The 14,661-nt window shown below is 44.3% G+C and overlaps 1 protein-coding gene across 3 annotated transcripts in view; it reads right to left on the reverse strand.

The window, feature by feature from the left end:
- Positions 1–14,661, reverse strand: part of grid2 (glutamate receptor, ionotropic, delta 2) — a 324,417-nt gene that overhangs the window by 274,172 nt on the left and 35,584 nt on the right. For all 3 annotated transcript variants that reach the window (XR_006033507.1, XM_042100271.1, XM_042100272.1), the window contains exon 2: positions 12,415–12,570. Coding sequence is in view for 2 of the 3 variants with exons in the window: in XM_042100271.1 (XP_041956205.1) it covers positions 12,415–12,570 (156 nt within the window). In the remaining variant the exon portion in view is untranslated. The remainder of the gene's footprint in view (positions 1–12,414; positions 12,571–14,661) is intronic.

The following is a 14,661-nucleotide window of genomic DNA, read 5'->3' on the forward strand; positions in this document are numbered from 1 at the left end:
GGCAGCCATGTGCACTGAGGGTACACTGCCCTTACGTTAGCGTTCCAACTTGATGTGTTTTGGAAGAGAGATGGTGCAGGAAAGGGAAATTAAATTACCAGGAGATTTTTTCGCTCTTGGTTCACATATGGCTGGCTTGGTAGCCCTGCAAACGACATGAAGAATCGGTTGTGGGTTTGTTTTCTCCATTTCTCTGGCTGTATTTGTGTAATTCAGGTGGCTGGGTGGCCGGTTGGCTGGCTGGTTGGCTGGCAGAGGGGAGCCCCGGCAAGCCGACATTTTCTTTCTCTCACACAAAGAGACAGAGATCTTATTGTGCTTTAATGCAGTTTAATGGCTCCAGTTTTGCTGGCCTGGGAGAGCTGGGGCTCTTTCATTACGATGCCGAGCAGCAAGCCGCACTCCTGAGCCGGTGCCGGTGGAGAGTAAGGGTGTGTGTGTGCGTGTGTGTGTGTGTGTGTGTGTGTGTGTGTGTGTGTGTGTGAGGATGGGAGGAGGGGGGATCAGACAGGCTCCATCAACAACAGGCGGTGGGAGAGAGTAAAGATAGGGAGGGAGAGGGGGAGAGGCGAGTGTGGCATTGCTGTGTAATGTGATCTGCAACAGTCCCTTCTATAACACCTCACCACTTACATTTCATCAAACTCTTTTCTTATTTGATTTGGTCTTTATTACTCGGTCTGCTGGGACTGTTTTTTTATTTTTTTTATTCCCCCACCGCTGATTGGCCTATGCAATATTTATATTTATACCTGTCAGAGACGCAAGGTGCTGAGGAAAAAATACATATAAATCCTGGAGATATGGAGAGACAGAGAGAGAGAGAGAGAAAGAGAGAGAGAGAAAGAGAGAGAGAGAGAGAGAGAGAACAAGGGGAGTGGGCGAAAAAAGGAGGGCAAATACAGGCGGCCCAGTGGTGGTGTTCCTCAAAGCACCATTTCGTGACCCTCTCCAAACCTCCCACAAATCTTCATGCAGAGTTCTGAGAGAATGAGAGCAGGGAGAGAGAGGAATCTCATTACTGCCCTCTAAACCCTCCGCCTCATAGCCAAAGTCACACCCGATAGCATCACAACGAACACACACACACACACACACACACACACACACACAGACAGACATAATAGTATCAAGGGAGAAACTCATCAGGTTGCACAAATCCAACTCACTGCGCGCATCGCAAGCCCGCTGCCTGGTGACACTGACACAATGATGACGGCCATTGCCATGGTGACAGGCTTTTCTGTCACCGGCTGGACCACGGTAAAAAGGCCCTGATTATACGCCATCCGCTGATGAAACTCCACCACACAGTCAAGGCTTTCACACCACCCCCATGGACACTAGTCCGTCACTCTCCATTTGTCCGTCTCGATGGACGACCCCCCCCCCCCCCTTTTTTTTTTCCCACAGCAGGGAAATGTGGATTGTGTCTGGAAAACAAAAGAAGGAATTAACGTTGACTGCCGGGCTGTCCAGGAGACCCATCCATTCATCTACCAGCTTACTGTCCATCAGCTACCCCAGGCCCCCTGGCTACCTCCTCCACACTGCGCCACCACAGACACATGGTCATCACAGTTGCACTGGCCGTGCTGTTGCAGTGCGGAGGAAGTTAATTCAATTAGGAGAGGTGAAGGTGACTGTCTTTTACGGCCTCTCGCCGTGAAACTGTTCATCTCATCTAACAAAAGCTATGAAGTGTTTGTATAGTGCAACTGGCCATATAAAACTGCATCATGACATTAAAACTCACAAAGCAATCATCTCTCCCTAGGGAGTTTCTCTCTTTCTCATTTTCTCTCTCTCTCCATATCACAGGAAACAACCCCCTCGCTCAACAACAGGCAAGCTGGCATTTTGAAAGCGTCATGTGGCAGCAGTTTGAAAAATGTTGGTGCTTTTAATTAAATAAACAGAGGCACTTTGATTATTGTACGTTAGTGCGTGGCACTCATATACGTCATATTTGGACGGACTCACAGGACTGCTTGAGTGGTGTGTAGGTTAGACAGAATTTGAGTGTTTGCATGTGTGCGTGTGTGTGTGTGCCTGGGGGAGGAATCACCACTGTGAGCAACACTATGCAACAATTTGGCACTTTTTGACTACTAGTTTTGGTATTATCTTCAAATAAATTGGCAGTTTGATGGTAGATGGCGGTTTGGTGTTTCCGGGCTGAAACACCGGGGTGGTATTTGCAAGGTTTTGCATGCCTTTTAGGTAGCCAGCTTGCTCAAAACTCACCCCGTGCTGCTTTAACCCCAAAGTAAACGTTTCTACTGTATATGGATTAGAGTGAAAAGGAAGAGGGGACATGTGGAGGTCGTTACCACTGGAAATCTTCAGAGGCTAAAACCATTAGGACCCATGACTTCTTTAAAACAGATGCTTTGGGGAGAGCTGTACTGTAGTTCAGCGGTAGCATTGGTGTCTTGTACCATAAATGGGCTCAGTGCCCAGGGGTACCCGGGTTTGAGTCCACCCTGAGGTCATTTCACGTATCCACTCATCATCTCTCTCTCTCTACCAATCATTTCCGGGTCCTCTCGTCATTTTCTCCTGTCTAATAGGCTAAAGAGCCCAAAAATATAGGGTAACTGAAAAACTGATGCTGAGGTTCACAGAGAAAAAGGTTTCTAAAACTGCCTGCTTCCACATCACCTGCTGCCCTTTGGTGTGGTGTGTTTTTTCTCCTGTCCAGCTTAGGACTCCTGCTCAAGGCAGCGCCACCTCCCACACCTCCATCCAACCTGTGGAGCACATGCACTAGTAACACTCCGACTAGAAGCAGGAAGTGTTTTTTAGTGGCTAAAAAACTACCTCGGAAAAAAAAACCTATTTGTGTGATTTCAATACCCTGCAAAATAGTGAGATGCTGATTCAACACTAACGCCTACTCAATGTTTTCCCCACAGAGGAAGCCCAAAGCTGTAGCATTGTGGGAGAAGGCAAGAAGGCAGCAGCATTCGTTGTTGGTGTTTTAAAATGGCTCAGTGCATTTTACAAGGATGTAGTTAGTTAACAGTTGAAGCCATAATAAGATGTTTCATTTACACCAGGCCTTTTTGCATCACACATATTTAATTTCCTCAGGGAATCATTGTGAAATCAACTGACAAAACAGACTTCCAAGTTTGCAAAAGATTCTCAGAAGGACTCGGTTGCATTTAGGAAGTCGCCGCTTGTCTACAGAGACACAAGGCAGCACAGATGTTTTTTTCTCAGTTCATTCCTTCTCTTGCATAAATTGCCATTCTCAAAAATGCAAGAAACATTTCCATGGGATTGCTGAAAATGGCGTTTCTCTGATCCCAGCCATTTACTTTCTTGCTGAAAAGTAATTTCGGCTTTGGCTCGATCACTCGAATTCTGGCTCTTGTGACAAGATGGAACTCGCAGTCATATCACAAATGCACTGCTTTCAATATGTGACACTTTAAAAAATATATGGAGGGGCGAAGCGCAGGAACTATCAGACAGTGAGAACATTTGTCAGAGCCTCCACGCAGTTCAAAAGATGAATGTCGCATAAATAAAAAAAAAGTGCAAATACAGCCATTATCCCATGTCACCGCACTCTCAATTTTACACGATAAATTGTCCAACAAATAAGGGCAATCTGACGGAATTATCCCCTATAAGGTTACACCTCCCGACCTATCGCTCTACCTTGAGCGTCAGAGGAAGCAAATGTTAGCGTAATGAATTGATATTAAAACAGGGGTGTGTGTGTGTGGGGGGGATGATGATTTCCCTCAGTGAGTGTGGGTAACATGGGCTCAGTAACTCAGCCGACTGACTGACAGCCTGTCTCAGATGACAGCAGCCGAGGATCCTAATCGCTGCCAGAGTGATAGATGACGGCCTGCTGCCGATGGGGGGATGCAAAAAAAAAACCAGAGAGGCAGGAGGAGAGGAGGAAGAAGAAGGGAGTAAAAAGCCAGGAGGGAGATGAAAGAGGGAGCGTCAGACAGCATGACTCAGTGGTGCGAAGAGGATGCCCCCAAACCAGCCCTGCGTCACTGTGAAAACGAGAAAAACAGAACAGCCAGGCCTCTGCAGTGCCCCTGAGCAGCCTGGCAAAAGGAGCACAGTCCAGCCTCCGAGGCTACCATGCCCTCCTCAGTTTATTTGTCAATAGTTGCCAATTAGCCCAGTTCCTCAACCAGGAAGAGAAAACAAAGAAGGAAAAAAAGAGCAGGTGACATTGGATGGCTCAGAACGTGACCAGTGTAATAACACGACAGGACTCTGAGTCTTGGTCAGTTAGATGTACCACGATTCTCTGTTGCTAAGACAGGCCCTCAAGGCAGGTTGTGTTACAGTTCAGTTCATCGTTCACCATGCATTTGGTCTCTATCTGTGTGTGTGTGTGTGTGTGTGTGTGTGTGTGTGTGTGTGTGTGTGTGTGCGTGTGCGTGACAGTTGGAGCACATTCAGATCCCTCTCCTCTGCTCTGTGTACCTGGCCTGTCTGACTTCTGAGGGCTAAGGACGGGTCTGATCAATGGGCAAATCAATGGGCTAGATATCACCCCCCTCCTCACACACTCGGGTCATTACCTCCACTCTGGTGGAAGTGTGACACCTCACTTCTTGTTGACACTCACACCACACACACACACACACACACACACACACACACACACACACACACACACACACACTGCAAACTAGGACGTGTCATCTCCATTTTCTCCATTCCCTTGTGTGAGGCAGTGGCAAGTGGCGGTGTTGTTGAGAGGGGAAGGAGGGGGGGGGGGCAGCTTCCTACTCCTCACACCAATCCAACACCTCGCCTCGAGCACCTTGAGTCCGAGCTCTCCCCTCCTTTGCAAATCGTTCACATCCCACGGCCAGCTGCTGCAGAAAGGGTGGTCAGTGATGGACGCAGCGTGACGGACAGGCTGGAAAAGGCCGAACCAATGGCCGTGCATTTCCATCTCAGGAAAGGGGAGGGGGCCGTGCTCCTCATTATAACCCTTGAGAGTGATTCAAATCAATATAATGGGCCTGCAGCCTAATTTGTATTCAATTTCTGTTGCGGAGGTGGATGTTAGTGCCTGTTTTCACAGTCAGATTCCTGCCAGAGTGAGGCGAGACTGCCTCGCTTTGAACAATTCATTCAGCGTCTCCAAAGCAGCTCAGACCAATCAGGCCTGCACAGTGTCATTAGAGTGACAGGGGGCATTGGGGTTGTTTCACAGGAAGCTCGACCGAGGTGAAGGAGGAAATCTGAGAAAGAAATGAAAGCTCTGATTTCTGCTCAGAATGTCCATTGTGGGAGCAAGGCTTTGCAGGTAGAGACAGATAGAGTGTGTGAGAGAAAGAAAGAGAGAGAGAGACAGAGAGGGAGGTGGGGGGAAGAGAGAGAGACAGGATTCTAGCCCCAGGGAAGTTTCACTTGTTCTTTCAGTCCACTGAAAGCACTATCTGCTTTGACTGATGAAAGTAAAATGTCCCTCTCTCTCTCTCTCTCTCTCTCACACACACACACACACAGAGACAAACACACACACACACACACACACACACACACACACACACATACACACACACACACACACACACACACACAAATACAAACATTCACAAAACCCTCAACACTCACTACAAACACTCAACACCCGCAGCATGAGAAAAACAAGAAAGAAAGAAAGAGATGAGCACACACAGGTACAAATGGAAAAATATAAATGGAGAGAACATCGAAAGGCAACACAACGGTCCCATCAGATGTCCTCATGCCGTAATGAATCAGTAGGACTTCCTGCCAGTGATGAAGTGAGCCGAAGCCTCTCTGAGGCACAGCCTGCACTCTGGATCTTGGCACCCTGAATTGCTTACTGTGCTGCCCCCACCCAGCACCACCACCACCACCACCACCATCACCATCACTGAGGCCATTTGTGCTGTTTGAAAACACTAAAACACAAAGAGCTTTTTGGCCAGTTGAAGCACTGTGCTTTATGGAGTCCATAAAACATAGGTATGAGAGCGAGCCCATTTTGTGATGGCCTTGGCCATACTGTTTCTATGCATGCTATTAATTTATTGACTGTTTATGCAAGCCCCTCAAATTTTCCCGCTCGGCACAAAAGAGTCAGATGGGAGGATTGTTTGCCGTTTAATTCTTCTGTGAATAGCGGATGGAAACCCCACGTCTTGAATCGCTACTTTGCATAAGCCTGGCAAGGATTCAAGTAGTCAAAGCAAGTGCTGTTAAAATGGCTGGGCATCAGACACTGATGAAATGTAAGAAAAAAAAAATTCTCTGTTCTATTCTCCTCTGTCGCTACCGCAAAAGTCTAAAGTCTTCATTACATCACTGTGGCCTCTAAAGCTCCTTTTTTAATTCATCTGAGGCCCAGTGAATGCTGGCTTCTTCCTGTGAATGACCTCGTCTTTCCAATGGTGATTCAGACACACACACACACATACACACACACAAACACACACACACACATACACACACACAAACACACACACACACACACACACACACACACACACACACACACACACACACACACACACACACACACAACCGCACACCACATGAGCAGGAAATGCTTGACTCTTGCTGCGCCTCCCCAATAGAGACATTTGGTACGCCCCCACCCCCCATGCCCAACTGGACATTCATAACCGAAAAAAAAATTAATCTGCCATTCATGGGAAGCGCTGTTAGGTGCCAGCTCCGGCTTCGGAGGCGATTGCCAGCGCGGCCACATTATCGCCCAGCCAAGTTCCTCTGAGGAGCCGCGGGCCCTCAGCAGAAAGAGGGGGCTTCTGGGCAGCTGTCAGCTGCAGAATGCCATCATAGCACGGCTTTATTACAAATGTCAGGCTCGCGGCAGGAGCCGCCTCCCTTCGCATTGATTGGAGTCCGGATAATTGGATTGTGGCAGCTTCCTCAGGAATGCTGGCTTTTGGTTGGGGGGAGGGGGGGGGGGTAGGGGGGAGGTGCTAGTATGGGGCGTTAGAAGATGAGGAGGCGCTCAGCATGGGGAAGGTGGCGTGATGGTTGGCATGGTGAGGAGGGCAAAATGGGTCACTACAACAACACGACACACAGGACCGAGGGGGGAGGGGGGGGTATCAAGCAGCAACAGGTGAGCACCACTACTTGCGATCACACTGTTCCGCTAAAGCACTACATGACTGGCTTTCAAAGGCAGGGGAGTGAAACTGAATTGAATATATTTTGGACAAGATATCTGGCCCCTGGAACAAAAAAAAAAAACTCTTAAAACATTCATGAGAGCCAGAGAGTGGAATTTAACTTTTGGTTTACTGTCAGAACCAATCAAAGCTGAAGAGATATTCTAGTTTTTCTTTTTTAAAAGAACACATTTATGACAGGCTGGGCAGAGACAATGGAGGAAATGTAAAGACGTGTTTCTGAGGTCATACAAGTTAGTAGCTTGTAGTAGTTTGTCAGGCAGCTTCTTCAACATCCCAACAGTTTAGCAAAATAAAAAATATATATATTTTGGTAAAATCTGCTTGCAATTTGTTTGCCTTGGAATCCTTGCTTGGGAATGTAAAACTCATATCTCTTTATAGAAAAATAATAATCAAATCAATGGTGAAAAACTGAAACAATCAGATTTATGCATCTCAATTGTGATTGACAGTACCTTTCAAATGACATATGCGATTCAGATTGTTTTTGAGTAAAAATCCTTCCTAGCCCTTTCATTATTTTAAATTGGTTCTTTTGAAAACAAAAATATATTTTGAAACATAACTTGGAATACAACTCACTGATTATACAAACAACCATAACAAGGCAACAGAAAAAAGAAACTGGCAGGTTTGACTGAAAAATGGATCACACTGACTGACCTCAATTACTGATGAAATATTCATCCCAATAAGAGAAGAACATATTACAAAAATGTTCACAGTATCAAGAAAATCTGAACAAAACAGTTCTGTGTTCATGTAATTCTCCATCTTTCCTGCCCACCTTACATTCTAAAAGCAACCATATTATTGACAGTAATTTTGTTTTGCAAATCCTATTTTCAGTGGCCAAAGTGGTCAGAATTAGAAGCATTTGTTTTTTTGGACGCACTCCTTTACCTTTCTCCCTTTGGGCATCTTTTATAAAACGCAATAATACATTCATCTACACTGAAATTATGACTGTGATTATCTATAGTACCTGTCACTTTCAGCTTGCACCTCGTAATGTGATACATCAAAATACCACATGCACTCTCTTCCTTCTCTATGATACCTAATGTGTTAAATGTAATGTAATGAAGCCATTAGTGATCATATTTTTGAATGTGGACAAGCAAAGCTCTGCACTAAACTCAAACCTGCAAACTCCTCGGACATGGGAAGTGGATGTGCTATAAGACAGCTAAAAGCCATGAGCACTATCTTCTGTCTCCAGCACACCTCTAAAGGTGTCGAGGAGTGAGGTCTATTCACTGCACAGCACTGTGCCCAAGTCTCTGACTGTACCCGCAGGCTACCACTATATATATATCTATCTATCTATCAACACGAAGGGTTCAGGCCTGGAGTTGGCCACATCTGAGTCGTCAAACTTCCTCCTATTTCATTTTCTTCAACAGCGTGTCCCCTCCAAAGATGACAGCTGCCCACCCCCCCCCCCCCCCACACACACACACACACACACACAATGCGCTATCTCCATCTTCTGTCAGGGTTTCACACCCACACAACGTCATCTTTGGGATACAGAATCTTTGTTGTGACTCTGAAAGGGTATCTGTGCATCTGTGAGATAACTCAGGACAGACAGTCAGCTGGGGAGCCACTCCAGAATCAATTTTCCTAACATGCCCTTCTCCCATATGGATTGATTGCCTAGCACGTTCATGGCATAAGAAAAAGTTTATTGCTTCAATCATGCAAGATATGAACAATGCACACAATCGACCCTCTACTCTGGTTTATCCCATTACCCAGTAGTTCATAAAAATCCTTGTATTCTAATTAGCAAAGCAGAGGGAAGACACAGTTTCTATTTACCTGAAAACAAAAACATATTATACAAGAGAGAGAGAGAGTAATTCCTCTAAGTGACAGCAGAAAAATACAATAGACACATACCAAGGGTCCATATCTGCACCTGCACCTTCACTGAACACTGTTCAGTCATTATAACACTATTATTACTACATTATTACTACATTATCATTATGGTTACAAATGTATTAACCTTGTCCAATTCAGATGGGACTCAACACTACTCTTAGAGTGCATGTACTCCAAATCTACTGTAGCTTCAAATCTTCACACCCTACAGTGTGCTTCGGTGGGAGACGAATTGTAATGACTTATTGTGCTCAATGGAACTCAGTCGTCCTGGGCTTCACCATCAGACCCACAGCTGATGGGAAAAGAATCTACAGCCCCCTTTAAGCTCCAACAACAAAGCACTCATCTCAAAACCAACCGAGGACAACACAGGCCAAAAGGAGCTACTGGCGCCAGTGTGGAAGCCAACACTTTCAACAAAGAAAAATCTTGGACAATACTGACATACTGTCTGTTTTTTGTTTGATGTTTTTTTTTCTTCATAGTGAGAGACACAAAGTAGTTACGTTCCTTTCATTCAGGATAATTTCTGCACTACTGAGCTGAAGAAAATTGCTTAAGATACTAAGAAAACAGAGTAAATCTCAGGGCAAACAGTTGGACATTTAAATCCGACAAGTCTGACATAAATACTTGCTTTAAAATGTTCTGCTGTCTTTAGGAAGAAGTTACAAGCGTACCAGCCAATAGGAGGCAGATGAGGTTGAGACACTAGAGCTTACTATCAAGAGCCCTAATGTGAAGAAGGGCCAAAAACTACAAACATAACTCAAACCCAAATATTGGTTAGAATCATGCTCGAATGTAGAGAACAAACAGAGCACCTACTGTAAACAATGCACAAGGACAGACTCTTATTCTGTGCCACCTATAAGCATTGAGCACTGATGTTTGATAACTGCAGGGCAACATCACGTAAGACCGCATCTGTTTCTCCTCAGTCCATAAGAGGCTTTAACCTACTTAACTGAATTTCAAAGGTTTTTAATGCATTAAAACTCCCACTATCTCCGATGGGCGTGGGCAATTTTATTCTATTCATACAATTCTCCAGTCTTCACACCCTCCTAAAACTATTTACATGAAAAGCACGCCTATAAAATTCCAACACTTGCAAATGCAGGACCTGAGTTGATAACCTCAGCTAGGAAAGGAAAAAAGATAAAGCCTATTGACACCATACACCGAGAATGGTGCTGATGTTTATTGGCCATTAGGCTAGCTACAGTACACTGCACACAGTAACCATTATTCATGAAAAAGCATTGTGTTCCAATGTGCCAAAAGCCATGATTCACCCTAAGAGAATGGGTCTAGTACATGTATCCCATTTGGGACTACACGTACGACAAAGAAAATTGTCATTCTGAGTGAACAAAAAGTGCAAGGCCAATAATGAGACTTCCCTCCAAAATCAATAAATACTGCATTTGATCTGTTGGAGGCTATTACCAACAAAGCAATTCAGGATTTTTTCTGTACAAAATATGCATTTTGAATTGATCCTGGTGGCCTCCACACACTGTATGCAACTAAAAGTGGTCAAAGTATACAATACATAGTTCGGATATGATGAAGTTCAAAGAAATTGCACAAACAGAGTACTGTAGTGCTGGGCAGGCTTTCTTTCCAAGCAGATACCCAGGGGCTAGTTTTTTTTTACATAAACACACACACACACACACATACACACACACATACACTTGATGGGGACAGCGTCTATGTGCAATTCGGTGAACTGAATTGCCCCCTACACCTAAGGAGCTAGCCGAAAAGCTGGGTGAAACAATTATAAACTGTTTTGTTTGCTAGGGAAACAAATACACAGAAATTAACCACACAGACACACACAGACACACACACACACACACACACACACACACGCACACACACACACGCACACACACACACACACACACACACACAGACACACACACACACAGACACACACACACACACACACACACACACACATGTCCGAAGACCAATCAGTGTCTTATCAATGCAGAGAGGCACCATATGTTTTCTGACCACGACCCTGGCCAGGCTGATGATGCTGGGCAGGTGTTTGACAGCGTGCTGGCTAAATCAAGGGCTTGTCAGGAAAATGGCAGTCTCCTGCCACACAAGCCGACAGTTTCCTCTGGCAGTTTGGTCAATTATCTGAGCAGCATGTTCCGCTGCAACGTTACTGCAATTGCATCATATTAGAAACATGGCTCCCATAGCATGCCATGTTGGAAACATGAGAACACTGCACAAATTGACTAGTGCCATACAGAGACACATTTTGTTTTTGCCATTTGTCCATTTTCATTGTTGTCGGAGATTTCGTTTTTAGCTAGTTCATGCCCTATTCCTATTCCCGTAAACAAAGAGCAAGAACAAGACAGCTTTGCAGACACTGTGGCGTAAGAGGATGAATCACACATTATTGTGTTTCGCCTGAATGGCCGTCTCACCATGATCACTATTGCCATTTCTGTTTGATCAGAGGACATTTTTGGTGAGGCATGATAAGTCACAAATGGAGATACAGTAACTATCTGCATGTCTCACCAGATGATTAGTGAAATGTAAGTTTCTGTTAACTGCAGTTAAATCTGTTTCCATCTGTACGTATTAGACAAACCTTGGTCTACCCATACTCCTGACTACTCCATAGCTGGTGTTATAGGGTCATTTTCATGGCTGAATGATACAGAGGCCCACGTTTTTCTGCATTAATGAGATCTGATGTTAAAAATATCACGCCTTGCTCGAAATTAATCTGGCGCGTAGACTATGCAAAATATTAGCCAAACAGTTCAAGTTGATACACAATAATACTTCCAGTCATTCATGTATGACTAATTACCTCCATTAAATTGGGCCAGTTTTTGAGCATGTGCCATTACTAATAAAATACCAAGTGTTCGTTTTGGTCATTAAACAGTTCCACAGATTGAACAATGCTAAAAAATAATGAAAGCACTGAACACATTAATAAACATAAGATTAGCTCTGGCCTGCAGGGCACACCTTTGATCTACACAGCGTGGGGCATCCGTGAGTAGATGCACTGCACTGCAACTGAGAGAATGGCAGCGCCTGTCTGGGAACTTCATTGTGCCTGTTTTTTTTTGTTCTTCTCTTTTTTTCAGAAGACTCTTTTTGAAATCTCACATATAAATAATTTCATGGCAGACAGAAAAACGTCCCGCGGCACTAAAGCATAAAGAGGAGCGCAAAGGGAGGGGAAGTGCACACAAGAGAGAGAGAGAGAGAAAGAGAGAGAGAGAGAGAGAGAGAGAGAGAGAGAGAGAGAGAGAGAGTTGTGAAGTCTTACCTTCCTGGACGGCCTGAAAGGGATTGCTCCCGTCCACAAACTCCACCGAGACGGTGATCTTCTCCGTCTCCAGGATCTCGTTGTTGAGGTTGAGGTCGGCCACGGCGAGACGGAAAACCTCGTCGTCCTTCTTGGCAGACTCATCGAAGATGGCTCCTACGGTAGGCGAAAAAACCATGAAGGCATTGTTACATCATGAAATCACCGGAGCGTGAAATTGTTAATTGATTGAAACACGAGAAAACAAGCTACAATTGTACTAAAAATGTTGAATACTGAAACAAGCATGATAGTCGACCATGACACATTACAGCACACATGAATTAGATTAGGTGCCTGAAGTAGGAAATGAAATTCTGGGAACAAAAAGATGTTTTGATCTTTGTAAGTAATGGCATACAACACTGTCATTACGCAAAACCAATTTACAAATCAGGAATTGCATTAGAATTGAGAGCAGTGGAATGTGTGTACATGAAATGCTTGTTTCATCATCCTTTATGGTTGCATATTTAGTAGACTACCTGACACACTCATCTGAGAGGCTATACAAGCACAATCACTTTTCAGGGGGACAAAAGCCTTGTATTGCACTGTGTGATACTGTCTACTGAAATTGCCTCCTGGCCCCATGTCTTCTTGCATCGGCCATGTTGCTGGCCTGTGTGTTCGCTCTCATTTTCTGCTAGCTGCCTCCTGATGTAAACAGGCAAGTAATGTTCTAAAAAAATGTCTAGTGAGGCAAATCTAAACACATTTTGCTGACTAGCAAATAATCTTAAATTCGAAGTAGATGGTGTGTGTGTGTGTGTGTATGTGTGTGCGTGTGTGTGTGTGTGTGTGTTTGTGTGTGTGTGAGTGTGTGATACAGATTGGTGATTCATAAACTGACCCATCTGGGACCACACAGTCTATGACCGAGAGTTTAATTTTCACGGTACTCTGCAGACAGAGAGTGGGAGATAGCTGGCACAATAATGCTGCAAAGCCCACATGTTATATCTGTTACAGCTCAATACACATATAACACTCTAGTCCTAATTATCTTCCATATGTCACAAAGCTGTATATGTACATCTGTTTACATTAAGTACCAGTATATATTCATCCAGCAACTTATGTGTGGGTGATTGCCTGTGTTTTAGCAGATTAGACTCACACTGTTATGTTTTCAAGAGAAAACAAATATTTACACCCAAAAATGCCTGGTGCTATTGTGTGCACACCTTGAAAAGATAAATGGTTCAAATAAAGAACCAGCCAAGCAGTATGAGTCCAATGTGTCAGGCTGTGATTTTTGTCTCTTATGATGAGCTCTATGTAGGATATCACAGTGCTGGGTAAATCAGATCGAAGTCATCTGGTCAGATCTTTCTTGGCAACACAGAGGTCTGAAAGCCTAAGCAAACTTGTCAGTTCTTTAACAAGACAAATCTCCCTCCAAACCACCAAAAAAAGATACACATTCCGACTTGAATTCACCACAAAAAAAGAAAGGAGAAAAAAAAAGGAAAAAAAAAACATAATGGGTCTTTTTATCTGGGGCTGGAAATTGAGTTGCCATAGAAACAAAACTCAAGGTGGAGGTTTCAAAAACATACTTTAAAGCTGCATATCTCACCCATGGCAGTGTGAAATGCTATAGAGGGAAAACCCGTTTTCCCGCTGTTGTTGCTTCACGCCTCACACACACACACACACCCTGCTTTGGTTGGGAACTGTAACTAACACCATCAGACATCGGTGTAGATAGCAGCTGTGATTAGAGCTGCTAACGGGAAATCAATTATCAATACTCGTTGAAATATTCATTTTTCATGTCTGAGGTGGATCCATCTACGCGTGAGGTCCACACAGCAGCATGCCTGAGGAGGAGGGAAATGACGGAAGCAATGTGATCATGCAGAGACTGATAATACACATTTCCTTTCTTGTCTTAAGCCACCACTGCAACATGTATATATATATATATATATATATATATAGTATTTAATCAAATCATGATAGAGATGCGGGTGCAAACAGCGTCACTAACATTCCAGTATGATGTATGGGATATTTGATCAACACAGGGGTGGGAGGTAGCTCATGAGAATCCTTAAACAATAACCAAGCGTCATACATGACAGCTCACATAGAACGATATCTAATTGACCAATATACAATTCACACGGTAGCTTTATGCCGAGAGATTGCGAAGCTATCCGCTATCCGCCATCCTGGGCTCATCCACTGTCTCCATCCAGC

This window comes from Alosa sapidissima, chromosome 8 (assembly GCF_018492685.1).
Source record: "Alosa sapidissima isolate fAloSap1 chromosome 8, fAloSap1.pri, whole genome shotgun sequence".
Taxonomy (NCBI): Eukaryota; Metazoa; Chordata; class Actinopteri; order Clupeiformes; family Clupeidae; genus Alosa; species Alosa sapidissima.